This window comes from Aulostomus chinensis, chromosome 22, assembly GCF_037954235.1.
Source record: "Aulostomus chinensis isolate RoL2024-O1b breed Wild chromosome 22, RoL_Achi_v1.0, whole genome shotgun sequence".
NCBI lineage: Eukaryota > Metazoa > Chordata > Actinopteri > Syngnathiformes > Aulostomidae > Aulostomus > Aulostomus chinensis.
Genome location: NC_141341.1, coordinates 2,570,188 through 2,596,932, shown reverse-complemented (window position 1 = coordinate 2,596,932; position 26,745 = coordinate 2,570,188). Strand labels below are relative to the sequence as shown.

The 26,745-nt window shown below is 45.3% G+C and overlaps 2 protein-coding genes across 2 annotated transcripts; one reads left to right on the top strand and one right to left on the bottom strand.

Annotated features, from left to right (window-relative positions):
* The first annotated feature begins 444 nt into the window (after nucleotides 1-444).
* Nucleotides 445-6,353, top strand: LOC147240321 (N-formyl peptide receptor 1-like). The gene is made up of 3 exons (XM_086193489.1): nucleotides 445-542; nucleotides 4,334-4,520; nucleotides 4,805-6,353. The coding sequence occupies exons 2-3, from the start codon at nucleotides 4,341-4,343 to the stop codon at nucleotides 5,696-5,698; spliced, it is 1,074 nt and encodes a 357-aa protein (XP_086049615.1). The 5' UTR covers nucleotides 445-542; nucleotides 4,334-4,340; the 3' UTR covers nucleotides 5,699-6,353.
* Nucleotides 6,354-10,660: 4,307 nt separating this feature from the next.
* Nucleotides 10,661-22,136, bottom strand: LOC147240320 (chitin synthase chs-2-like). Its single transcript, XM_086193313.1, has 21 exons — nucleotides 21,768-22,136; nucleotides 21,052-21,240; nucleotides 20,075-20,954; nucleotides 19,560-19,743; nucleotides 19,346-19,441; nucleotides 17,465-17,626; nucleotides 17,161-17,335; nucleotides 16,698-16,799; nucleotides 16,396-16,537; nucleotides 15,849-16,049; nucleotides 15,653-15,768; nucleotides 14,724-14,892; nucleotides 14,415-14,594; nucleotides 14,026-14,304; nucleotides 13,500-13,671; nucleotides 13,388-13,422; nucleotides 13,205-13,269; nucleotides 12,288-12,398; nucleotides 11,991-12,205; nucleotides 11,706-11,796; nucleotides 10,661-11,309 (listed from the first exon to the last, which is right to left on the bottom strand). The coding sequence occupies exons 1-21, from the start codon at nucleotides 22,011-22,013 to the stop codon at nucleotides 11,169-11,171; spliced, it is 3,951 nt and encodes a 1,316-aa protein (XP_086049439.1). The 5' UTR covers nucleotides 22,014-22,136; the 3' UTR covers nucleotides 10,661-11,168.
* Nucleotides 22,137-26,745: the final 4,609 nt, after the last annotated feature.

The window sequence follows — 26,745 nt, the reverse complement described above, 5'->3', positions numbered from 1 at the left end:
CATGTTTGTCTTGTCTTTTATTGGAGGCTGAAGGGGACAACGGGGCTAAGATTTAGTCGTCGTGAGAAACCACATGGACTCCTAGCAAAATACATTTGGTGGAAGTATGTTTACTGCATGGGACCCCCCCCCCCCCCCCCCCATGGGAAAAAAATTCAGCAACTTTACTTCATGTTTTACTGCAGGATGACTTGTTTTCCAGGATGCATCAATTGGGCCATTTTCCTGGAGGAATCTAGAGTTATTTGTTATAATAACAAGAGGTCATTGTCCCCTCTGGCAGGAATCTGATTGGTTGATGATGTTTGATGGTCATTCAACTTGTTTCTTGCATCCAAAGAGACTCATCGAAAAAAAGAGAGAAGCGACCACAGACAGAGAGACACGTGACATAACAAAAGAGAAAGAGGAAGTCTTCTAGTCTGTGTGTGTGCGTGCGTGCGTGCGTGTGTGTGTGTGTGTGGTGGGGGTGAAGAGGTTGAGAGGGAGACAGCTACAGCGCGTCTTCCCTCCAGACTGTGATACCACATCAACATCTGCAGGTAAGCTGTGGTTCTTTATTTTTTGGGTCAAATCTTCTTGCTGGAAAAAGGAACGATGGCTCGACAACAAAAAGAGAAACCCCACATTCTGAGAAGCAGCGAGATTTCGACTTCATTCTTTCACTCCTGACCACATCAGAGGTTTCCCTCAGCTCCTGATATGAACACATCACAAACATTTGTGTGTTGCCGCTGTGATGCGTGCCTGTAACGAGCAGAGGAAAATTCTCTCACGTCCACTGAGACTGAGCAGCGTCCAGCGATATTCCTGCAGCTACCTGAGATTCACCCTCTTGTCGGTTACTAGATTTTTATCTTCCAGGGGAAGAACCAGTTTGCTCTCAGTGAGAAGCTGCGGGGAGCAGAGCGCTGCTCCGCTCTCAGTCTGGTCCAGAGCAGCTTTCTCCCTCTCAGGAGCTTCACAATCCAGCCTGGAGCTTCCACGACTGTTTGCAGTCTTTGAACAACAGATCCATCACGGTCCTGAACTCGCCATGACAGAATTACTGAATACAGACCACCTTCTTCTTTTTTTGATTGATGTGTGACTGATTACTGTGCCGGGAGAGTAATGTTGGAGAGTATTATTACTTTGAAATCAAAGTAAGTGTCATATTTGTCACGTTTTGAAAGTGACCCGCCCGACTCTGCTGTTTCTGCTGCCGGCGTCTTTACAGATACTCACAAATTCTGTCCTCGACTTTGGACATAGTCCAACCCGGCTGGAACTGGGGGGTGGACGAACAACCGAGAGCTACGCTTCTGTTTCATGAGCAGCAAAGATCTCATAAATGTTTCACTTCTCCGTGAAGCTCACTGGCAGTTTCCTTACGACTGCTTCCTATGAACTCACCTCTGCTGAGGCGCTCCCCGCATCCCACAGACGAACAAGAAACTTAAGGGGAAACTGCATCACGTCATTGATGAGGTTTTGTGACGTAACAAAACTACACTATAACTTACACTTAAACGTCCATCCATTTTCTATACCACTTAAACATTAAGGGTCACGGGGGGTGGAGCCTTTCCCAGCTGACATTGGGTGAGAGGTGGGATGACAGTAATTAGGGGCTCAGCAACTTGCTCAAGGACACTTGGACATGGTCAACAGGGGAAGTGGGGATTGAACCAGCGAACCTTGGTTTACTAGACGGCCACACTACCTCTGAGCCATGCTGGCTCCTTATACTTACGTAACATAATGTAATGTGTGTTTTCTTGTAAGTTAATCTAATTTACATAAAGCAACATGACATAATGTAACGTAATCATAGTCCGTTGTATTTTATCGTATTGTACAGTAGTGCAATGTACTGTGCTCAAGTAACGTAACCTGACATGATGTAACACATCACCGTGTGACTTGTAACATACTGTAACAGTAATGAGATGAAATGTTATAGGAGCTAACCTCACGTACTGCAGTGGGACTCATCGCCATGCATCATATCACAACGCACAGTAACAAAATCTAATGCAATGTAAAGTAACAATACAGTGAGAAGTACAGTAAAATACTGTAACTTGAGGAGTGTCACTTATATAACCTACACGAACATAATGTAACATAATGTACAGTATTATGACTTATTGTAATATATCATGTTGTACAGTAACATGATGTTACATAATGTACAGTAACATGATGTTACATAATGTACAGTAACATAATGTAACATAAAGTGCAGTTACGATGGAACATAAAGTACAGTAATATAATGTAACATAAAGTACAGTGACATGATGTTACATAACGTACAGTAACATCATGTAACGCAAAAGTACAGTAACATGATGGAACATAAAGTACAGTAACGATGTTACATAAAGTACAGTGACATGATGTTACATAACGTACAGTAACATCATGTAACGCAAAAGTACAGTAACATGATGGAACATAAAGTACAGTAACGATGTTACATAAAGTACAGTGACATGATGTTACATAACACACAGTAACATAATGTAACATAAAGTACAGTAACATAAAGTACAATAACATGATGTAACATAAAGTACAGTAACATAAAGTACAGTAACATATGACGTATTGTATTGTAACATGCAGCCTAATGTTGTAACACACAGTAATCATGTTTCATTACATATCCTTTTGTATGTTAGTTTCTGCAGTGACACACATCTCACACAGACAATAGGGATACAGAAAACACACATACACACACACACACACACACACACACACACACACACACACTGAGACACTGAGGCACGATGACTCATCCGGGTCAATTTGACGTCTGACTGGTCAACATCACACGTTTTTTGTGCTCCTTTTCTGTTTATTTACGTTTCCATCTTCGTTCGCACAGAATCTATTTTGGTGGACGCGAGGTTGATCACGACCCGTCTGGCGTCTGACCAGCTGTGACTCTCAGGTAATGTGAGTCACGCCTGGAGAAAAAGCATCAGCGCTGAATGAAGACATCAGCGTCTGGACGGACGGAGTCAGCGCGCCACGTCTGTTACTAGGCTGCCGTTGACCTGTGAGAATCGGCTTCTGAGCACCTTTCCAAGTGAACTCGGCGTGGTGCTTGAACCACGTAGAGGACAGACGAGGCTTCGGCCTCTTTCGAACGGCGCCACTCAGGATTTACCTCCAACCCCAAGAATCGCCTCTGTCCACGAAGCAGTTTTGGGGTCCTTACCCCCCCCCCAAAAAAAGTCACATAGTTGACATTTGCTCCTGGCTTACTTGATTTCTCCTGTGGACTGGTAATTTGTTACAATATTTATGACACTGCTCGCATTACTCGTCGTTGAACAATATCAAATCAAGATGCTCCTTTCATACGCTATTATTTTTCCTCTTGTAATTGTTGATGGTGGGAGGGATATTCACAGCAATAATTATTTAGATTCCGAGATTCAAGTTTAGAAAACTTTATTCATCCCCGATGTAGCATTCAAAATTGACTTGATAAGAGGAGAGGAAGGCCCAGTAAAATCAGGGCCATTTTTTGTAGAGTTTTCACTTCATTGTGAGTTCTTGTTCTTTGATGATGATCTTGCTGAACTTAAAACATGTATTACTGTGAATACGGTATTTTGTTACTGCAAATTGTTCGAAACAGTTCTAACGCACTGAAACAGAATCTGAATGTGTTTTGCAAGCAGATGTTTGAAGGTCGTAGCTGCTGGTCTGACTCCATCTTGAATCCCCAGAATTTAATCTTCCCGAGGATGTTTTGCGTGTGTTGCCTGGTGAAGAAAAATCCTTATTCCTCCTTCAAATTCCTTCAGTTCCTCAAAACCGTAGCGTGAAGACTCAAGACTAGGAACGTTACGTAATGTGATATTCTGCAGCACGCGGAGACCTGACAGCTTACACTTTTATTGGGTCTTATTTGACGGTGGCCAGTTGGCCCAGTGGTCATGATAGTGAGCTGTGGGGCTGCGGGCAGCTCCATACTGGAGAGATTTAAAAAAAAAAAAAAAAAGGTTGGTTGCCTCACTCACTCAGACTAAAACAAGTTAGGAAAACAGAATTCAGGTTGATTAAAAAAAAAAGGAAGTTCCCTTTAGGGTAGGTTGGTCAGCAGTCAGACCCGGGGAAGTGAGTGCTGCTTGCTTCTACTTTCCATTTTGGATGTTTTGATCTTGGCTGTCAAACACAGTGTTGTGCCACCTCCGACATTCACACGTGGTTCAGTCCGTCGTCATTTCTCTCTGCTCCTCGAATGTCTTACGCCTAATCAGCTGTTGAGCCTGGAACATGTGCTTAAAAGGTTGTTTTTCAGGATGTTCTTGCGTCCTCTCTTTCCCAGTGCCGCAATGTCGCCCAATGCTTCTGCGCCTTACACCGTCCTCAGCTCCTCTAAGAATGACGAAGCAACCACCGTGGACATTGACGCCATCATGGACAATGTCTCCATCGTCCTGTACACGGTGACCGTGGTGCTCGGAATACCCGGGAACTCTGTGGTGATCTGGGTGGCAGGGTTCAAGCTCAAGGTGGATAAAGATACTTTTTGACGGACAAATGAAACATTTTCAAAGCTCGTTGTTTTGTCATTGTTGTGCAGGGATTTGATCAGGAATTGTATTTCCAAAAGTTTCCTAGAGCAAGAGTTTCTCTTAATGATGATAATGTTTTACAAGAACTTCCCGAAAGATTCAAGAACAAATTCTGAAAAAATAAAGGGATGCACAAAGCATACACAAGAGAAGTAAAAACCTAAACATGAGAGGTCGTAGAAATTTCTAAATTCATTCCTCTGCTTGCCTTCTTCCTGCAGCCAAAGGTCACCAACGTGTGGCTGGTCAATCTGGCGGTGGCAGACCTCATCTTCTGCTTCACGCGAGTCTTCTCCCTCATTAAGAAGCTCTGGTTCGATCACTGGCCCTTTGGACTCTTCCTGTGCAAGTTCAATGGCTTCTTCAAATACGCCAACATGTTTTGTTCCGTTTTCTTCTTGGCTGTGATCAGTCTGGACCGAGCCCTGTGCGTGTGGCTGCCGGTCTTCACCAAGCGCCATCGCACCTTGTGGGTGGCGAGGGTTGTGGCTGTCTGCACCTGGGTCACCGCAGTCATCTTCAGCAGTCCCTATTACGTCTACCGCCAAGTCTACCCGGGCAAGAACAACCTGAGTAAGTGTTCCCTCGCTGTGAAGGAGGCAAAGGAGGGGGACAACGATGCTAAACTGGCGCTCTACTCCATCCGCTTCCTGTGCGGCTTCCTGTTGCCCTTCCTGGTCATCCTCATCTGCTACGTCTTGGCTGGAGTCGGCATCAAACGCACCCGCCTGTCAGGGAAGTCCCGCCCCCTCCGCATATTAGCAGCACTTGTCATTGCCTTCTTCCTGTGCTGGGGGCCGTACCACTGGCTCCTGCTCGTCAAGATGGTGGACAGTAAGGCTGCTGTGCTGAAGATCTGGCAGCCCGTGGCGAAGGGCATCGCCTACATCAACAGCTGCGTCAACCCGCTGTTGTACTTCTGCATGGGGCTGAACGTGAGGGGGGCGTTCAGGCAGAGTCTGGCAGGGGTGTACAGGAAAGCTCTGGCTGACGACCTGGACGGACAGACGACTCAGTCCAACGAACGCTCCCTGGATGACAGCAGCGGGTCCAAGTACAGCAGCGTCACGGCAGCAGGAAGGAGTCAGCGTCCAGAGGGCGTGGCCAAAGTTTAAATCTCTCAAAATGATTCCTGAGCTCCAAGGATGTTGTTTTATAGATATCCTTACTCAGTAAAGTGTTACTCCACCCAGGGAAGCTCTCACAAACACCTTCTTCCCCTCCTGCATCACTTCTCCGCATCTTCAGAATGCAGGAAGAGCCAGCCACGTTTATTTAGCTCAAAGCTAACGGAGACCGATGGCTAACAACAGCAAAACTGCCCAAGGAAATCTCTGTTTAAAAACTATCAAGGTCACCGTTGCATTAACTACATCTTCCTTTTCAGCCACTGATATCAGTGTCTGCTTGGCATATGTCAGATTTTGAGTATGACATGATATTTTGTGTGTGTGTGTGTGTGTGTGTGTGTGTGTGTGTGTGTGCGTGTGTGTGCGCACGCGCGTGGACTAGCAAGACAAAAATATCCAAACAAAACTGAAAACATGTCAGTTAATTCAGATTTGCTGTTTTTTCTCTCTCTCTCTCTTGGTCCTGTAGCAGCTACAAAGTCTTCTTTCTTTCTCAGATGTCAGTAACTGATTTCAGCTGCAGTTGAAATGTTGCGGTCATCAATAAGATGAGGAAGAAGTGTGAAAGAAAATTATTTATCCATCGTGGTTTTGTAAATACATTTTGTTTGTGTGCTTGTATATGTATTTATGTATTTGAACCCACAGTTTAGGCTTCTTCAGGAGGCTATAAATAAACGACGGTCATGCCATTTCTTGCAAAATCGACTTGTGGAAGTTGTGTTTTGACAAAGTGGAACTGTGGTAATTTTGAGCGGACGGGACGGAAGTTAAAGGGAAGTGAGAGAAATAAACTTGATGGTGTGGTCTTGACTGTGGAGGCGTTAGAGAAGAACCATCTTTGTACAAACAAACCAGCCCACCGCATTTTGACCCACCTGTCAGTTGTTTTCCATGTTTGAGCTGATGACAGCACCAGGCACAACATTTATGGCTTTATTCAAACACCAAAGCACCAAAGTCGGGGACAGCCAGCAGGAATGAAGCTGAAGGCCTTAGCAACTCGCTGAGCAACCGGCTCGTAAAACCCCGCAAGTGGTGTAGCATTCCTGGCTCACTGTGCAGCAGCAGTCACGGTGACCTGACATCGTGCGGTAGGCTGGAATTGTAGGGCTGATCATAAGGGAAGTTCTTTGCTTGTACGTTTTTCCCGGAAAATGTGATGATATCAATCTGCAAATAGAACTTTCAGATCACGGGAAAAAGTAATAAAAGGTTTTAAAGCTGCTAAAAATAACTGTTCAGTTCAACCCCCCCACCACCACCACCAAATAAGTCTCACCCGTGGAGCACTGAAAAACTGAAAAATAAAATTAATCTTGGTTATCGTTCAGAGTCGCAGAGCTCAATCCTCAACCCCCAATCAACAAGGGTCACCAAGTTTCATCAAATACATTCAGATTTCAGGGATATCGACCATAATATCGGCATCACGGTGCCAGAATACGTGAAACGTGACTCACTTGGACTCAAAGAACTTGATGGAAATTTGTCCAGTAAAAAGCTCGCCAGACAGACTGATTTATGGTTGGAGTCTCTTTATTGTCCAGTTTCACCAGGTTCTTGGGGCGAGAGCGAGTCCTCCTCAGGGACCAATCACAGCGCTTGACGTCACTGTCACCAAATTAGCACAGCTCGCAAATGTTTATTTCCAAGTTTGCTGTCAATCATTTTATTTCACTGAAAAAAATGTTAATGTTCTCCCCCAGAGAAAGACGAAGAACCAGGGGAACACAAATCTCTCATATTGAACTTTTGCCCAAAACCGTCATTCAAAGCCGAACGTGGGCCAAAGCACAACTGAGCCGAGACGTTCAAGCGCACCTTCTTAGAGCCGATAAAGATAAAATGATCGCATCATGAATGGTCAGGCTCCGGGTCAGAATTAAGAGAGGAAGCAGAAATGAAAACCTGAAAAGAGGATGTGATCCGTTTCCTGCTTCGTCCAGTCAAGACTCAGTGACTTAAAACCTGACAGAAGAAAGTATTCATCTACTGTGTGCACTGCAGCAGACGGAAACACACGATTCCAATTGGCTTCACACTTTCATGCAGGAAAGCATGAAGTAAAAACCCTCAACTGAAGCTACGGAGGTTTCTAGAGTGTTGACTCATTTCCTCCATTTTAAAAGAAATACATTTCACATTTAAGAGTAGTGAAGACTTTTTGATACCCGTGTAAAAAGATGTTGTTATGAGCACTTTGTGTCAAATTGTCACTCAAGAATAAGAAGATATAGTTGAAAACTGCCACATGACAATCATCAGATGAGAGAAAGCAGCTGCTGCAACATCACACGGCGCTCTGCTCTCGCTCGTCCTCCTCTTCGTCTTCTTCTTCGTCTTCCTGCAGAGGATTCAGGTGACGAGCTTAAGGTTGTGGTCGTTCGCGCCTGTCAATCATTAGAGAGGCGGGAAAACAATCACCACACTGCAAATGTTAGCATTGTTAACTGTGACAGTTGTAGGCTACATGCTTCTGTTTGTTGCTGCCTCTGTTAACACAGAGCTTCACTCCTGGCTTCACTGCTCCTGCTGAACCATACTGGACTCCGTGGCTCCAGTAAAACCCTTGCAGCCCAGAGTTAATTCTGAGGGAACATGCACAGCCAGACAGGAGCTGCCGCAAAGCTGAGCGCCGGTGGAAGAAGGACAAGCAGCAGGTTTCCTTCCGAATCCTAAAGGACTGCTGGGGCTGTTAGCAGAGCACCGTTCAGGAGACCAAGAGTAGAGCATCATTGAGTCCAATCGTCACGACCTGCTCTCTGTTCTTAATGCCTGAATCCTGAATCTGCCCCCTCTGACCCTGCTCCTTGTTCTGTAGCCCTTGATAAGTTTGAGCCGGTGTCTCTGTCGTTTTTAGAACATCTGCTCGGCCATATCTAGCCATCAGGTTCTCCCTGAGATTCTCTCTCGCCTCATTTCTTTAAGAAGGCTTGTCTTAGAACAAGGCAGTGGGTCTTGGCTATCAGGAATAGCAGTCTGTCTTCTGGTGTTGTTTCCCTAAGTTTTAAACATGCAGCTCCTCCTTAAGAATCCTGGCCTTGATCTCAGCATGCTGGCCAATTTTACGCCCATTCCAAGCTGTCTTTTATTTCTAAAATCTTGCGGAAAGTTGTTGGTGCTCAGTTAAGTCCTTTTTGGATGAGCGCAATGTTCTGGTGGTCTTTCAATCAGGCTTTAAAACTCTGCATAGCACCAAGTCGGCTTTCTGAGGAGTTTTTAACGATATCTCCCTGGCTGATGACTCTGGTGACCATGTAATTCTTGTTCTGTCAGACCTAATTGACCCTAGCGGCTCAGTTACACCATCTAGTGGGCATCTGTGGTACTGTACAAGTGTGGTTCAAATCTTATCTGGCTGACAGAAGTATGAGTGTAAGCCTTGGAAATCTGGAGTCCAGCTCTGCTCCACTGTTATATGGGGTTCCACAGGGGTCGATCTTAGGCTCCTGCTTTTCTCTTTGTGTTTACTACCTCTGAGCTCCATCCTGAGAAAGTATGGCATCTCTTTCTAATGTCATGCTGACGACATAAGAGGGAGCACATAACTCTCCCTCCACTGGCTGCCTGTGCATTTTAGAGTCCATTTTAAGATTCTTTTATTTATTTTAAATCTTTAAATGGTCTTGCCCCACCTTACCTCTCTGAGCTCCTTCATCCCTACACCCCTGCTCAGCTGATCAGCTGCTCCTGGAGGTGCCGAGGTCAAAACGGACGCTCAGAGGGGATAGAGCGTTCTCTGTTGTGGCTCCTACATTATGGAATGAGCTAAACTGCACATTAGACGGGCCCCCTCACTGCCCATTTTTAGAACTCATCTTAAAACCCTTTTTTATTCCTTGGCTTTCAATCCTGCATGAGGCTCTGGTCTTGTTTTAGAGTTTTATGGCTTTCTTTTATTTATTGTTTTTTAATTGCTTTAGTCTCTTTTGTTTTGCCTCCTTGTGTTCATCACTTTGTTTGCGGTTGTTTCTAAAGCACTGTATAAATGGAGCAGCAGCACATGATGACGAGTGACTGCAGTGATATGGCAAAAAATGGATTTAAACTCATAAAAGGTGCTCAATATCTTTATGGATTCATTGTGCAAAGGCTCCTAAAGGTCAGTAAAGTTCTAAACTCAATTCTGTTTTATAGATTTAAAAACTGAGTCTTTTAGGAGTTTCCTCTGATGCCGGTTCATCCGCTCCCTAGCAAGTTTTGGTCTCACCGTTCTTTTGTGTAATTCTGCTGACAAACAAGCCGTCGGAAACGCCAGCTCATCTTGACAGCAGGAATAATGGCGTGCGCTAAACATAATCATGTCACACAGTTTTAATGATTTTGTAATTACTTTGGAACATACCCCATTCATTTGCAGTCATTAGCAGGAACTCCACCTATACTTTCATATAACTCCACCTACTACCTACAGTATGTGTCCTTTTTTGATGTACAATTAAGGATAATTAAGTCGATGAATAAGTGAATGAAGAGGTGAATTATTTCTCTCCCACTGTCCCTGTCAGCTGGTTACTTTATTCAAAGGTATTTCAAGGGCGTCAACTAGAAGACTGTAAGTCAAGCACACATAATTACACGCCATCATGACGCTGAGGTGGAATATCTTGTGCTGTAGCTTGGGAGTGACAGCATTCACATACCAGAACGCTCCCAAAGCTGGAAGATTTTTTGTCACAATGCACTAATTTTTTTTTTTTTACATTGTCCTTTTGCTGGTCCTAAAACTACTTCACTGTTGCTCGGCTCTCATGTATTCAATGGATGCACAACATCGACACACAAGTTTTCTCAGGAAATTCATCTGATGAACCTCCTCCGGCACCTTTTTTTCCAAAATATCATCATGGATCCGTGTATTGAGGACACTCAGCCGAGCAGCCGACTCTGCTGCAGCTGCCGACATTGAACGGCATTGAAAAGAAAAGACACTTTTTCCTCAGTTTTTACTGCAAACACAAATCATTCACATCATATTTGATTATGTACTTATTAAGAACATCAATTCATGCACCACAATAAATATAGTAAATATTATATCTTCGACATTTCTTCATATTTTTCCATTCTACATTTGAATGTCCCTCCTTTGCAGAGCGCCGCTAACACATTCATGTCAACAGATCATCAGCAAAATATAAGAACGTTTTGTTTTCCACTTCATTTCCTTCAGTGAAAGCCGTCACTTTTCCAAGGACAGATTTTAGCCGTCGCGTGGACACGTTTCTACTGTTTGAGTTGTTTTTGCGCGCCCGGTTCTGTCTCACGTGCAGCTCCATGTTTTCAGACCTCTCTGATGCACTTCGTGACCAACATCAAACAAAAGCAAAGTTTTACATAATTCTGACTTAACTAAATGTACACAAAACATAAATCTAATACAGTGCAGCATGTCACATGCAGTGGATCTTACAAAGTGCAAAAGCATAAAAGTTCAGGATTGGCAAGATGTTTACAGAGAAGTTGCTTCCCCTTGTCCGACAAACTCGATGATATCATCATCACTTTCATCCCAAGAGTCGTCAGCGCCGATGGAGGTGTTGGTGGAGAGGCTGTCAGCCACGGACGAGGCTGAATATTCACTGGCAGGTAACTGAGCGGTGACAGCAAGTGAAGAAAAACAGGACAAACAAACAAAGAATTACTCTCCATAACCGGAGGCTTGTTCATAGTCGCGGCATCAACGGTCGGGTGGATGGGAAGTGTTAGTGTGACTGCCTCAGAAGTCAGAGGGAAAAAACCCTCACTTTTCTCTGAAACATTCTGTTACTTCTGGACAAACCAACATCTGAACCTGGTCTAGATGATGCGAACACTCCCCCCCACCACTATTCATTGTGCTAAGCTAACTAGCAGCACTCAGAAGATTCTCTATCTCTCTTCCTCAGGGTACTTCCCTTGCAGATCATTTGCAGTAATAACAGTAGAAGTAGTAGCAGCATTGACAGACGTTGCAGTTGCAGTATAAATATCAGTAGTACTAGTTTACCTTTTTGCCTGGTAGGTACTCTGGTTCTTCTGGCTTTTTCTCAACAGGCTCCGTGTCCAGAAAGGCAACATAATGGATCAGGGTGCATACTCTGAAAAACACATGACAATTCATCTAAATAAAACAGCTCTATAAACACAGAGCAGGGCAGTCATAAAATAAATGAGTAAGAAAAAGACGTCTGGGTCCTTCGTCTCAAAAGTAACTGGGATTTTTGAATGAAAATGAAGATTCTCTCTCCTTTGGGAGAAGAAAACAGTCACTTTACGTTGAGCGGGTGGTCACCTGTGGTACAGCATGGCAAAGAACTGGATGACCACTGACAAGGCGAAACCCAGAATGAACATGAAGGCTATGGGATCGATTTGGACACTTTCTCCGGTGTTTTCCATGTTCAGGTCAAACTTGGGGAGCTGGATGGAGAAGGTGGCGTTAAAGAGCTGGAGGGTAAAAGTCGCCACGAGCCAAAGGGCGTTCAGGGTGAAGAAGACGAAGTTGATCTGGAGACACAGACACGATTCATTCCATGATGCAGCACAGTGGTTTTCCTGTCAAGGTTGTCAATCAGCTCCCTGTGCGCACCTTGTTCCTCAGGTCGTGAAGGTCACTGGCAATGATGTCCTGCTTCTCTTTATCGTAGTGAAGAGGCTCCAGGTACTTTTCCTGCAGCTCCCGCCAGAACATGTCCTCCTCCTGCAGACAGACACAGAGTAGAGACACACACACACGCACACGCACACACACACACACACACACACACACACACACACGCACACACACAGAGTCAGCGTCTGAATGCACGCAATATACTTGTTTAACAAATACTTCAAAAAATCAAAACTGGTTACTGATTTGATATAATTGAGTGAAAAACAAATTGGAACAAATTATGAAAGTAAATACAGATGGGAAAGTCAGGGTACAACTCGAAGTATTAGTCAAGTACCCATTAGTAACCCTTGATTAACAGATAGCGAATGTGTCAGGCAAGTAGATAAAAAGGGGAATGAGCACGACGGTCAAACCTGGTCATTTGAGGTGATTTCATTCCTGCGTTTGTTGTTGTCGTGAAATGAATGAACGAGACTGCAGGGTTTTTATGAACTAATCAGCCACATCTGTAACACCTGTTTTGGGCCATGTTGGGTCAACATGAGGAGAATCATTTTAATTAAAACAGGGTTTTTTTGTTTTTGTTTTGCAGCAGCAGCAGCAGGTGAAACACATGCAATTAATAACAGCTGGTGACGGCTGTGCTCCACTTTGGCGACCAGGTATTTGACACAGTGGCTCACATGAGCACCGATAATTGCATTCATTACACCTAAACTACTGACATTCCCCCAACCGCATTTCAGCCTGTTGTGTTTCAGATCAGATTGAGTTTATCTGCAGGCAAACAGTACGTCAGCAGGCTGCCACCAACCAACAACAGACCTGCGTGACCCGCTTCGAGTGTTCCAGAGGCCGACAGCTGTTAGGAAACCAGACCAACGCACCTCATTGAGCGTGTCCTCGTGCAGGTGCATGTCCTCCGAATACGTCTTCAACGCTTCGACCCAACCTGAGAATAGTCAATAACAGGAGCAAAATCTGAGTGGATGTCTTAAAAACAACAACAACAACAAATAGAGCAGGTTTTTTTTGTTGCTGTTGTTTTTTTCAAAACAGACAAGACTTACAATGGACTGGACGTTCAAGAGCAGGATCTTCATGACTAGAACATAATTTCATAAAATGATTAGTATCACTGCCAAACTTTTTAGATTTGAGTGTTCCATCTTCAGGAAATACCTCTCCTCCTCTTCCTGCAAGATCCTCACGTCCTCCACGATGGTGTTCTGGGGTTCTGGTTGGGCCTGTTCGGGTTCACTGATCAGGACCGAGATTCGTCTCTCCATCGCTGGCTGGTTGGACTTCTTACAGCATTTGAACCACGCGATGAAACGTGCCCATTCACTTTTGACTGCAAAGGTGAAACTCGGCTTCAGTTTAATCAGGTCAGGCGTTCATACCGGTTTAATACTCGTTAATTCCATATTTAGGCTTTAAAGCGCGCACAAATGTTTTAGTTAATGTGCTTCTTTGTCGAAATAATTTAAAAGGGGACATTGTAATTTTAGAACCAGATTTATAGTTGGAAACACATTTTACAGGTTTTGGAATCTGAGCTGGCAAGATGGCGCTATGCTAACACTTCCCATCCACTGTCATTCATTGTGCTAAGCTAACTAGAAGAGGGTAAAAGAGATGGGGGTCTCTGTCTTCTTGTGTGGCTCTGGGGAGGATGGATGAGGCACGTTCCTTGGCCCACACCTACCTCTCTGGGCTACAGTTTGGGTTGTGCTGACTGCTGGCTTGAGAGTCTCAGGAGGAGCTTTAACCTCCCTGGTGCCCCAGGACACGTTGTTCATGTTGACCATGGAGTAAATAATGAGCAGGAGGTAGGCGCTGGGGATGCAGAGGATGTAGAGAAAGCCATGGAAGACAAGAGAAAATTCCTGCGGATGCATGAAAGCTGTGGTGATGTAAATGATCGCCATGGCGATAACGAAGATGCTGCTTGGCGTCAGGATGGTTTTGTCCTTCACCATTGTGCCTGGAAGTAGAAGGGTGGAGGGAAGAGAAGAGCTTGATGCAGTTGCCTGAGAAGGTTACACCAACTCCTCATCAAACAGCTACATGAGTGTTTGTCAGTGCGGGCCTTACCAATGATGGACATCATGACCACCAACATGAGGAAGGCGTACACTATGCTGAAGATGGCGGCAACTTTGATCTGGGTGTCTGGTTTGAGCTTGAAGCAAAGAATGAGGTAGATGATGGGAGGAATCACAGCGATGACCAGGGCGGCGCTCGAATGTATGTTAAACACAAAAGCCAAACTCCCTAAAATACACAGAAGGTGTTTCAGTAACATTCCAGAAAAAACAACCAAACAAACACGTTTGGGTTCAGTTCAACATCAAACCAGTTCTAAAATGTTGCATCGTCCTCAAAGTAACAAACGAACCCAACCTGCAATCATAAGGCAAATAGTTGCAGGCGCCATGATGGCCGAAGTGATGGCAAAGAGCAGGTAGATCATGAAGAGCTTGGACATGGACGAGTTCCTTTTAGAAATCATGGTGGTGTCTCCGAGAATATCGACAACGTTGGCAAATGTGGAGGGTCCCCATCGCCGACGCTGATGGAGGCAAAGCAAAGATCAGCATGAAAAAAGTACGAACCACGCCAGCGTTCACAGTCCACACTCCCCCCCAGAGCCTGACAAGAAGATAGATCCACTGACGGCGGAGGTTAAGAGATGCTACATCAAATCACTGCGCCCGCTCAGGAAAGTAGTTCTGGCGATGTGTCTCGTTCTAAGATTACCTGCCACGTGATTTTAAATGATCATTTCATTAAAATGCTGCAGGTTGGTGGCAAAGACAGTTTTGGAGATAAGTGGAATTTGATGACATCACACAGAGGTATGCTAACCTTCACGCTCACTACCATTCGCTGTGCTTAGCAAATTCGCTTTCAGCTGCGAAACCACGTAAAATGACGAGAATCGGACACAGAGTAGAAACTACTTTCTACAGATTTTGGACGCTAAGCAGCAACATGGCGATGTGCCACCACTTCCTATCACCACCATTCATTGGGTGTAGCTGACTAGCAGTTAGCCGGTCTGTGAGGGTCTCAGTTCCCTAATGCAACATACAGAGGGGCATTTATCTAGGGCCAGTGACCAGTTAGTGTCCATCCATCCATTTTCTTCTGTTTATCCTGATGGGGGGTGGAAACATATTTACCAAAAAGGTCTGTTTTCCTTTAATGCACAGGGTGAAAACTCAGTTATGGACCAGTTATAACTTGATGTCCGCTATCAGAAAAGTCACAGATATTGTGTTGTCAAAACTTGATGTAGTGTTTAAGTTTTGATTGACTCCTGCATTCACCTGGTTGAACAGTTCCTTGAAGTCAATGGGGGCATTGGTGTAGGCATCGGATGCAGCGTTGTACTCGATTCTCCATCCTTGCTTCAGCAGCAGAGTGCACAGCCAGCGGTCCTCACCTGCAGGGGACAGCATTTACGTAAGAGGAGGAGGGAGACCGGCTGTGGAGGCAGTCAGCTGGCAGAGGTGCTGCCATTACCCTGATCATACTGGACGTAGTGGCTCGCTTCCATGGACTTGGTGGCATATCTCTTCATCACATTGTCATCCATGAGAGCCTCTGCCCTGAACAGACTGAAGCAGCCTGGACTACACAGCACACAGCCAAACACGTGCTCCGCCGTCTTCTGTAGCCAATGGCTGACAGCATACTCGAACTTCTGGAACCACACCGTCGGACCTGCCGAGGACATCCGGACACATGGAGCATGGTAAGCTTCACTCCAGTCCAAGTACGGGTAAATGTATTTGTGTACGTGCAAAAGCAAAAAAGGCTGAAGACTAAAAAAACTTAGCGATTTAATTATTTCTGCTCAAATGCACGACAAGTAAACTAACAGACCAGTTTTGAGGCTGGAAGAAGTAGAAGAGAAAGTAAAGGAAAAATAAAACTTTGTCATGAAAATAAACACTCATGCCCAGTAAGGATACTTCCTGGTGATTCTAGACAGGTACAGTCGCAAAGTTTTCACGCTTCATCGCCTCCATGCCACTCAGGGATGTTTTCTCCTTCTAAATGTGCCAACCTGTGCCAGTGGGGTGGATCCTGCCACACGCTGCCCCAACATTCGGATAAATTCTCAGCCGATCGATGAGCAGCATCAAAGCGGTGGGATGGAAGTCTGTGTCTCCATCCAAGGCCAGTAGGTAGGTGTTGTGCTTCTCGTTCTGAAAAATCAATCACAGTTTGCAGTCTGAACCTAAACTACATACATTAAATTAAGGATTAAAGCCAAAGTCCGTGGAAACGCTCATGATTGCACAGTTGCTGAACACACCACTGTTCACAGTGTAAACAAGTTATTGCACGCGTCTCCTCTTTTCTTACCAGGACCTGTGCAGTAATTTCATCCTCATCCTCTCCTTTTTTCCAGCGCTTGTAATATTTGGTCATGAGTTTCCAGCCAAGGAGATAGTACAAGTACATGACCTGGAAAAATAACAGTTTACTTCACACTTTACACGAGTTTTTGTGGGAGATGACAAAACGCACCATAGTGCTGCGTTCGAGGTCGAGTTCAAAGTGACTGACAGTATAAATAAGGACCAAAATGCCAAAAATACAACATTAGAAATATAAAACTACATTATCAATGCGCACATTACACTAAATCGTGAACCTATGCATAAAATAGAATTCTGATCGTAGTATTGATCGTTGAAAGAGGACCAAGACTGCTGTCTAAACCCTTTTCCCACTGTGGTGAAAAGTCAGATTTGCGTCAACCAAATGTTTCTTTCAGGGGCTTTTCGGGGATTTTATAACAGCATGAGCTCGCAGCAGATGATACCTGAGACCATCTCTTCTTGTGGCGGATGAGATCTTTGTCTTTGAAGTGAACCACGATGGTGTTTCCCTCTGGCATAGTGAACACCAGCTGACCTCCATAGGACGTCCTCATGATTATCTGGTCAGGAACCTGCCGGTGCTTCTTGAAGAGCTTTGTGTCGATGTTGAGGAAGATGCTGGAGACAGAGAATGGTACGTGATGTTCATACATCATGAAAATGTATTCTTGACAGTTTTACATGCCTTGGTATTCTATTAAATTGTAAAAACTCAATCAGTAAGAGAACAATAAGTATAGTTCTTACACGTAAACCTCGGTTAGGACTTTAACAAGGTTTTTCGCATATTCGTTGAGTCCTCGCCCCTCCTGCCCTTTGACATCTTTGAAAGCATCATCAAAGTAAATGTGGGCCTCGAAGGTAAAATCGTTGAACTTTGGCTCATTCTTCGATCTGTAGACGTCCAGCCTGTAATGTTAAAAAAACACACACACACAAAAAAAAAGAAAAATCTAAGACCGAACCAACTTTAGCGCGTCATAAAGCAGGAATATTTTATGTGTCGTACCATGGGGTCAGAACAAATGCATGGTTCTTTGGGTTGAGGACTTGCTGCTAAAAAAGAAGGCAAGGGTCTTTGGTCGCAGAAGCTCTCTGCTGTTGTTCTCAACTGGTTTTATTCCTACCTCACAGATCATCGGTTCTTGGTAAGTTTGGATACGTCTTCCTCCAGAACCCATGAAATTAAATGTGGGGTACCCCAAGGTTCAATTTTAGGTCCATTACTTTTTAATTTGTACATGCTTCACCTTGGGGACATCATCAGGAGGCATGGCATCAGGTTTCACAGCTCTTCTGATGACACACAGCTTTACATCGCCGTGTCTCCTGATGACACAGGGCCAATTGATTTCCTCTTAAACTGTATTTTAGATATAAAATCATGGATGGCAGAGAACTTCTTACAGCTCAACCAGGATAAAACAGAGGTTTTAGTTATTGGTCCTGAAGGCAAGAGAGAGAAACTTTTACCAAAACTAAGTGGTTTTAAGCCGTCACAGTGCGTGAAAAACCTGGGCGTCCTTTTAGACTCTGAGCTTGATTTTATTCCACACATCAGAAATATCCCAAAGATAGGCTTCTATCACCTTAAGAATGTAGCCAGAGTTCACCTGTTTCTCTCTCTGGCCAGCACAGAGGTGCGAATGCATGCCTTTATCTCTAGCAGGTTAGATTACTGCAATGCCCTGCTTTCTGGTCTCCCTAAAAAGAGCATTACTCAGCTCCAACTGCTCCAGAACTCAGCCGCACGTGTGCTGACGAGGACCAGAAGGCGGGAGCACGTTACACCAGTTTTAGGATCGCTGCATTGGCTCCCTGTGCGCTTCAGGATCGATTTTACATGTTGTCTTACTTGTTTTTAAGTGTCTTAATGGCCTTGGGCCTTCTTATCTGTCTGACCTGCTTGGACCCTATCGGCCCTCAAGGTCCTCTGGTGCTGGTCTTTTAGCTGTTCCCAATGTCAGAACTAAAACATTCGGTGAAGCCTCATTCCATTATTATGGCCCACACCTGTGGAACACCCTGCCAAAGGGCCTCAGGGCTGCCGAATCTATTGATTCTTTTAAGGGCAAACTCAAAACCTATCTTTTTAACTTAGCTTTTAACTGAGTTACTTGGAGCGGATGGCTCCCATATGATGGTGTCTCCTTAACTGGTCCAGCAGCGCTCAGTCATACTCCATAGTTCAATATTCCTCAAGGGTGGAAGAGTGAGGGGTGGGGGTTTACCTGGGTTGTATGCATCTGGGTAGTACGCTGTGTGTTCAAGGGTGTGTGTGTGTGTGTGCATGAATGAGGGTGCGGGGGGGGGGGTCATGAAGGTTTATTTACTTTTATGTCTTTTAATGTAAAGCACTTTGAGTTGCATTTCTTGTATGTATGAAAGGTGCTCGATAAATAGAGTTTGATTTGATTTGGTTTGTTTGATCTGCCTTCACGTTCGTCATGAAATGAGCGTCTCAAGAGGAAGTCAGAGGAGCGAGAAGCTCCAAACTTTGGCCAGTGTTCTGGCCGCTGACTCCACTTGAAGGCAAAAAACTGAATCCATGTGAGCTTGGTTTCAAATAATAGGAACGGAATAATTAGGAACAACTGCCTTATTCTGGATTTAACGTTAAAAACTCACCTGAATAAGGAAATGATGATGTTCATCATTTCATCGTAGGTCTCGTGCCACATGGTCGCACACACGTACACATTTGCTGGTTCAAAGACTTTGAAGCTGAATCAAAAACAGAATGACATAAAAGTGTGTGAGGCCTCTGAATCAATGCACATCCAACCATCACACGCTCACAGCTTCAACTGCTGCAATGTAATTACTCTCCACACGCACTCACTTTTTCTTTTTTCTTTTGATGGGAAAGTCAAATCGGGTGTTGAGGAGCAGGGACTGTTCGATAAAGCTTCCCTCGTACAGCCTCCTGATGAACAGGTTTTGGGTCCTTTCGATACGAAACACATTGAGGTGCCAGAGGTGGATGGTGGCCAGAACGAGTCCAAGCCACAAGGACACTGCTTCACCTGAGCGAAGAAGAGAAGGTCCAAACATCTAAGCAGCGGTTAGCATCGACGCTAGTACAGCAGCGACTTCGTCAGATTAACTTTACTGGACATTAATGGTACATTTATTGATAAACACTGAATGCCTTTGCTGGCCATGGATTTTTTTAATATATTTTGTTTGAAAAATATTTTGTCGGGCAAAACTCATGTGACCTACCAGTAACTATTTAAAGTATTACTCTATATGTGCTGTACAAAGTGTGGGGCCTCCTGAACCTCCAACTTTGATCTGAATTTATGTTTTTGCCTGTAACTGCATTGTTGGTGGTACCAGACGTGACTTTATCACCTGTGAGCATTCCGATGTCCAGCATCTTCGACATGTCGAGGAAACACAGAGTGTGTGTGACATCCAGAACCAGGTGTGGGAACACGCTCCCGTTCAGGTTTTGGTCTCTTCCGTACACAACATTGTGGCAGTAGCCCGTGAAGTTGATGGCTGCAGTCCCGTTCAGACTTGATCTGTAGTCATAATAGTAAACGATAACCGGGACAACCAGCAGAGCCATGACAGCCAGAGAGGCCAGGTACAACGGAATGATGAAGCATCTTCGCAGGGCGTGCATCTTACAGGCCGCCAAAGAACACCAGTGACACAGTAGAGAGGAAAAGAGCTGGACTCCAATCATGATGGCTATAATCCTTGTCTCTTGTCTCGGGATGGCCGTCACCACATCCCAGTCCATTTTGGACAGAGGCACAAAGGCACCGAGCACACAAGCTGTCACCGCGATTCTGAGCAGGCCGGAGAGGATATTGAGGATGTTCTGGCACTTTTTCACATCTTTGGTAAAGTTCTTGAAGAAGACAGAGCGGCTGTTCACACTCATCAGTCTGAAGTAGTTTTCCCACCAGTTGAACGACACCAAGAGTGACCCCCCAACGGCTAGACCCACCCATATTGCCATCTTGATGTCACTGGGGTCTTTCCAAATGTAAAGGACAACAAACAAGATGTAACCAATCAGAAAGAGGAGGCAGGCGGTGATGGACGTCAGCAGGAAGAAGCCCCTTTCTTTGCCACAGCACTGCGTCGTCACCTGGAGCAGCGCAGAGAGGACGCCGACACCATTTAGGATGGTCACGTTGGTCACGATGTCCAAGTGCGGCATGGCCACTATGGTGAGGATTGCTGCACCCAGCGACACCAGAAACTCAAAGAACATGACCTGAAGGGGAGGTAGAGGCACATCATCATTGGGAAAAAAAAAAAAAAAGCCCAAAGACACATTCCAGGTATCGGCTGAAGAGGGAAAAGACGCTCACCAAGGCAATGGTTGATCTTCGTGGTATTTTCGGCTTTTTGTAGCATGCTTTCCAAATGCTTTGGGGGATTAGCAGGACACTAGAAGCAATGAGAGAGCAACCGATGCACAGCAGGGCGACGGGTTTCTGCTCAGTCGAGAGGATCCTCGTGCTTTTGTTTGCCACGGTGATCAGGAGAAGGAAAGAAGTCTGGGGGGGGGCATAAAAATAAAAGCACAATGAATTTAGTTTTTCAATTAAAGCGATACTTTAACCAGAAGTGTCTTTTGAGTACTCAGAAAGTCCACTTCAGCTGCTCACTGACAGTGTTGTAGTTTGTTTTCATCTCTGGGACACTTTGCAGCTGTTAGCAGTGAATGGTCATTAGCTTCAAGCTAAATGTACACGACTGGCTCTTCCTTCCTTCCTTCCTACATAAAACAGCTTTCAACTAGCCTGGCTAAACTGGGGTCGAATAACAAGCTCTACTTAATTGTTAGGAAATGCGGGCAGCGTCGAATCACCAGCTGCTTTGCACTTGTGAGCTACTTTGGTGGAGTCATTATATAAATATGAAGCCTGTCCTGGTCTGAGACCGGAACGGTGAATATTCAGGTATGGTGACCCACTTCCTGTTGCCCATAAAACACTTTCAGAATGGAAACAATCCGGTCACCTTTGCCAACATTTTTAACACCGTGCCCCCAAAAAAAGGGCTTCCAACACCGCGCCAGTACCTTGCTACATAGCGCGAATCCAAACACCAAGATGCACACGACGCACAGCACGATGACCTTCAGTAGCTTGATGAGTCTCCAGGGCGTTTGCTCATCTTTGATGACTGGAACTTCTCGACAGGTGTCCCACGGCCGCCTTGGGGAAGGAAAGGAAAATGTCAGAGTCTGAAATAGGAAGGTAGAGCACTGGCAGTGCAGGACATGGGTAACAATGACAAAGCCCATTAAAAGGCAGAAAAGGAACATTTGTCCTCTGAAAGTAGAAGAGGCGGACGTAGAAGATCGGCGCCATCTTAACAGCTTTAACCTGCGATTTTCAACCAGAGGCCGTCTCTGTTGCTTCAAAGCAACCCCAGTATTTTGCCTGAGGATGAATGAAGTTTAACGGTGGGGGTGAGGCGTCGCAGCGCGCCGAGCAGCAGACGGCAGCGGCCAGGAACAAGCTGATGCATGAAGGTGCTGATCAGGTGAAGCTTAAGTGTCAGTTACCAAATTAAAAAAATAAATAAATAAATAAAAGTCATATATTTTTTTGTTCTGCTTTTTTGGACTTGTTGAAATTTGAAATTGTTTGCGCGCTTCGTCTCCATGTTTGTCACCCAGTCTGGACAGAGATTTGTTGAAGGACTGACATTTTGTTGGCAAAAGTGTGTTTAATGGTTTAATGTCACTATGATGTATGTAGGACAAACTAAATAGCATAAAGTAATAAAATGTATAAAAAATAAAAAACATGTTTTTCATGAACATTGACTCACTGTAAATGTTGGTGTAAGTAAGTGAACCGGGTTTTACTGTAGTTTTCATCAACAGTACTGAACTGCAAATTTGCGGAGCAGCAAAACCACGTTGTCTTTACTGGAAGTCGACAGCAAACCTGCCGCCAGTTTTCTGATGGTTTGTTTTTTTTCATACTGAGAAGTTTTAACAATGTTGGAAATTAAGCGATAAATACATGTATAAAACGTGGCATCCGGTTATTTATTGACCGATAGAAGATCTACTTGACGAGTTAATATGCAAAACACACTATGAAAACTTTTTTTTTTTCTTCCTTAATTGGGTCAGTATTTGACAACTCCCCAGGGTTCGGGTTCACGCTAAAAAGAGCAGCTTTGTCCATGATATTAATAGTTTAAAAGAGCTTTACATTAAACGCAGCTTACAAGAGAAGTTTATGCCACAATGATTAACAGAGAATAACCAGTTGGTTTGTTTTAAGACTTACAACGGGTGACATAAACAGCTGTACTCACTTCTGGATACCTGTGTCCTCCTCCATGGTGACAGATGCAAATAGAGGCGCTCAGATTGAGGCGCAGCTTTTAACGACTGGCATGACTCACTCGCGAAGCATCACCTCCCAGAGCGCTGGGGGGGGAGGTTGATGGAGACGAGCCTGAGCAGTAATCATCCATGATCACACCAGGATGTTAAATGTGTTCCAATCGATGTTTAAGACTGCAGGTGCGACTCCACCGCTTGAGATGGAAACACAGAGACTGGGACCCTTGATTTGTGTGTGTGTGTGTGTGTGTGTGTGTGTGTGGCTGTGTGTTGTGTTTGTAGTGTTGAGTGGAACTGCCTTGGTCTTGAAGCAACTGTTCACACAAAAGGTGAACATTGGGTGAGAGGCAGGTTTCACCCTGGACGGGTCACCGGTCCGTCACAGAGCCATCAGGAGCAAACGGGTTCAGTGTCTTGCTCAAGGACACTTGGACATGGTCACTGGGGGAAGTGGGGATGGAACCAGCGGCCCTTCGGTTGCTCGACGGCCACGCGACCTCCGAGCCACGCCGCCCCACCACTTTCATTGGGACTGCAACTGATGGCAAACACCAGCTCCACTCTAGCATGCGGCGCTGCTCATTTGCGACTGATGATTTATGACCAATGCAGTTGTTATTTCGTCGCCCTCCATCCACATTGTTTAACTAGTAAATGCTGAACTTTCTGCACCCATGCGTGTGTCAATGTCAAAAGGAGGTGTGGTCAGAGCATCGCATCGGGCGCCACTTATGTACGTCAAGATATTAGACTCATCCACCCCCAAAAACAAACCTGTGTCGGATGAGAAAAAAACAAGAGGAATAAGAAGCAAGAATAAGAAGTTTTAGTTGGTTTTTTTGTCAAATGGAGGAAATAATAACTGACCAACAACAACAAAACAGGTCCAAGGTGAACAGTGTAGTATTTTTCTATTTATAGAAAAAAAAAGTCAACTTCTTTGAGAAATACATTTAATGCCCTTTGTTACCAAAACCAAACGAGAAGGCGAAGGCCCTTCTGTCCTCTGTGCTGCATTAGTGAGCTGAGACCCACGCTAGTTAGCTTAGCACAATGAGTGGTCGTGGAAAAGTGTGGTTAGCATCCCTCCATCTTGCCTGCTCAGCTTCCAAACTTGTAGTTCCTGCTCCGTGTATCAGGGTGGTGGTTTGTTTAGCAGAGAGGCTCCTCGTCCTCTCGTCCTAACTAGGACCCCGGTGTTTAGTAGCAGCGGGCGCTCAACTAGCACTTAGCAACTTTAGCGTGGAGCTTTTGAGGTGCTACATGAAATCATGGCGCCTAGCCAGGAAGTGCAGTTCTGTCTGTCTCTAAATTTTCATTTCATTACTTGCTGTCAAAGACAATGGACGTTGCTGCAGGTGCCAAGCCTGGAGGGGTGGGGGAATTCATTTCAATAACTTCCTCAAACTGCTATTTGATTTCCGTAAACATCTGACATCAGGTTTCTCTGGATTCAAATAAGCAACCATCAGGTCACATCACATCAGCGGACATGACACTGACGGGGGGGGGGATTTGGCAGTTTTACTGTGAAACACAGTCATAACTCAGCATATGGTGGTCAAAAGTGGAATGTAAAGACATCAGTGCGTAGAGCTTTTTGTCAGGAATTCAATGGTGTGTTTTTTGAAGGTGTGAGTCTTTTAGTTTAGAAGCTACAAGTGTTTGTTGTAGAGTATGTACATGAGGGCAGAGACCCTCCAATTGTGGTTTCCATGACTACAGTAAACAAATCTCTGCCATCTGTGCAGGAGTGGAGAGCAGCTGAAAAAAGCACATTTTTATTGTGTGAAAGTCAAATAAGTCTGCATTTGATGCTTCAAAGTGGAATATAACCAGCGACCCTTTGGTTGCTAGACGGCCACTCCACCCCTGAGCCATGCCGCCCAGGGACTGGCTCAGGCCCTAATAATAATAAATACAATTTTGATCACCAAAGAAAGAGATGAAATGTGAGCCCAGGCTCCTCCTCGAACGAGAGGCAGCTGATCTTTGCGGGACAAACTCGAGCGCTCCTTGTTTATGCAAATAACCTGAGCTTTTGACGACTGAGCCACACCCAAAGGTAGAAAATAAAAATTGCACTGGATTGTTGAGGGACAGGTCATTCACAATTGCATGACCTACTTCTGATTTGGCACACAGGCGCGACGATAAACGCTCAGTGAGTCACTGAACGGGAGCTGGTGAGCGGCTGCACGCAGCAGCAAGTCCACCACCCGCAGCAGCGCTGTGTTGCGCTTCATTCAGCGATGGAACCCACGCTGACTGACGTCATCAGGACCTTTGATATAGTTTCTGATGAAAACGTTGTGTTGAGACAAGCGCTCAAAAGAGCCACAGCAGGTACAAAGTAGGCCTTCCCAGAGGGAGGAGGAGGAGGAGGGTGAACCCAGCCTGAGTGCTTCCTTCCTGGGGATTCAGCAGCTCTCATGGCAACATGAACCCCCAGGCGGACGCAGTCGTTTGCGGCTTCTAATCAAACACAGAAACACAGGACGAGAGGTCCGAGCCCTGCCGCCGTTCCTCTCCTCCGCTGGTCACTCCTGGGACTCTTCTTGTGGCTACAAATTCACCTGGTTTGTGTTGGAGCAACAACGCGCTTGCATAGAAGATCTTTGTCTGCTGAAGAAGGTCAAGTGGAACGTTTCACGAATCTGTTTGACTGAAATTGACTCCAAAGATTCCCGATGAGGGGGCAGCAGGGGAACTGACGCGTCTCAGCCCGACTCGGCCCGCCAGGGGTCGGCGAGCCGCTGCCTCACCGACTCGCAGCAGTTTAAACTGGCGGGTTTCCGTTTGTCCCAGCTGGCCCCTGAAGACGGGGCGACGGACAGCAATGACGTGTTTTCATGGAGTTTCTTCATCCATGTGGCACAGCAGAGGGAACGCGACAAAATACACACACACAAACACACACGTAATAAAAACCCTCCACAGCACTCAGGTCTGACACGTGCAGACCCCCAGCCGCCTTTAACAGGATCAGTGGGAGAAAATGGACGGATGGACTTTCATGCATTTGAAAGGACATGAATGTGAGAAAACAAGGTGAGAACAGCCTCTCTGGCAAACGAAGCTGAATTTCATCTTAAAAACTAAAACGATCTCCGCCCCGGACGTTAAATTCAGAGCCAACAAGAAAGAACAAAACGGCTACTTTTGGGTTTTTATTTCATTAAACCTCCCCCTCTGTAACTTATTCTCTCTCATGAGCCGAGCGCCTCCTCCCTCTACTGTTCTTTAATTTGTCACAGACATTTTTTCAAGCTCCTTCTCAAACCCAACCATCACTCGCACACGTGCAGCACATTCCGTGTAGGCGCTTCCTTGAAGTTGTAAAGTCACGACACGACGACGACAGTTTCAGTCAAATGTGTTTCACGGGTTAATCCGAGCAAAGAAATCCACTACCGACGCCGCCGCCACCTTGATGACCGCCGGCGGGACGGCAGGTTGCCCGTCAGTCGTGTTTCAACAACCTCCAGGTTCCTCACTCTGCAGCGTCAAGGCTGTAATTCACGCTGAGGCGCATTCATGGTTTCTAAAGCGTACCTGGGGCAGCAGGTCACGGCGGTCGGTGTTACCGCGGACTGGAGAGCAACGACGACTGTACGGGAATGTCAACATGGTTTCCTTTCATCCACTATTGTAACAACAGAAGCTCATATTGTAGAGTTTATTCTGTGGA

Bases quoted from the DNA above. Each gene is read 5' to 3' on its own strand.
- LOC147240321 (XM_086193489.1), top strand. From the start codon at position 4,341: ATGTCGCCCAATGCTTCTGCGCCTTACACCGTCCTCAGCTCCTCTAAG. The intron at 4,521-4,804 runs GTGGATAAAGAT...TTCTTCCTGCAG, and splicing joins TGGCAGGGTTCAAGCTCAAG to CCAAAGGTCACCAACGTGTG.
- LOC147240320 (XM_086193313.1), bottom strand. From the start codon at position 22,013: ATGTTCCTTTTCTGCCTTTTAATGGGCTTTGTCATTGTTACCCATGTC. The intron at 16,800-17,160 runs GTATCATCTGCT...TTATTTTTCCAG, and splicing joins ACAAGAAGAGATGGTCTCAG to GTCATGTACTTGTACTATCT. The intron at 14,595-14,723 runs GTTGGGTTCGTT...TGTGTATTTTAG, and splicing joins TATTTGCCTTATGATTGCAG to GGAGTTTGGCTTTTGTGTTT.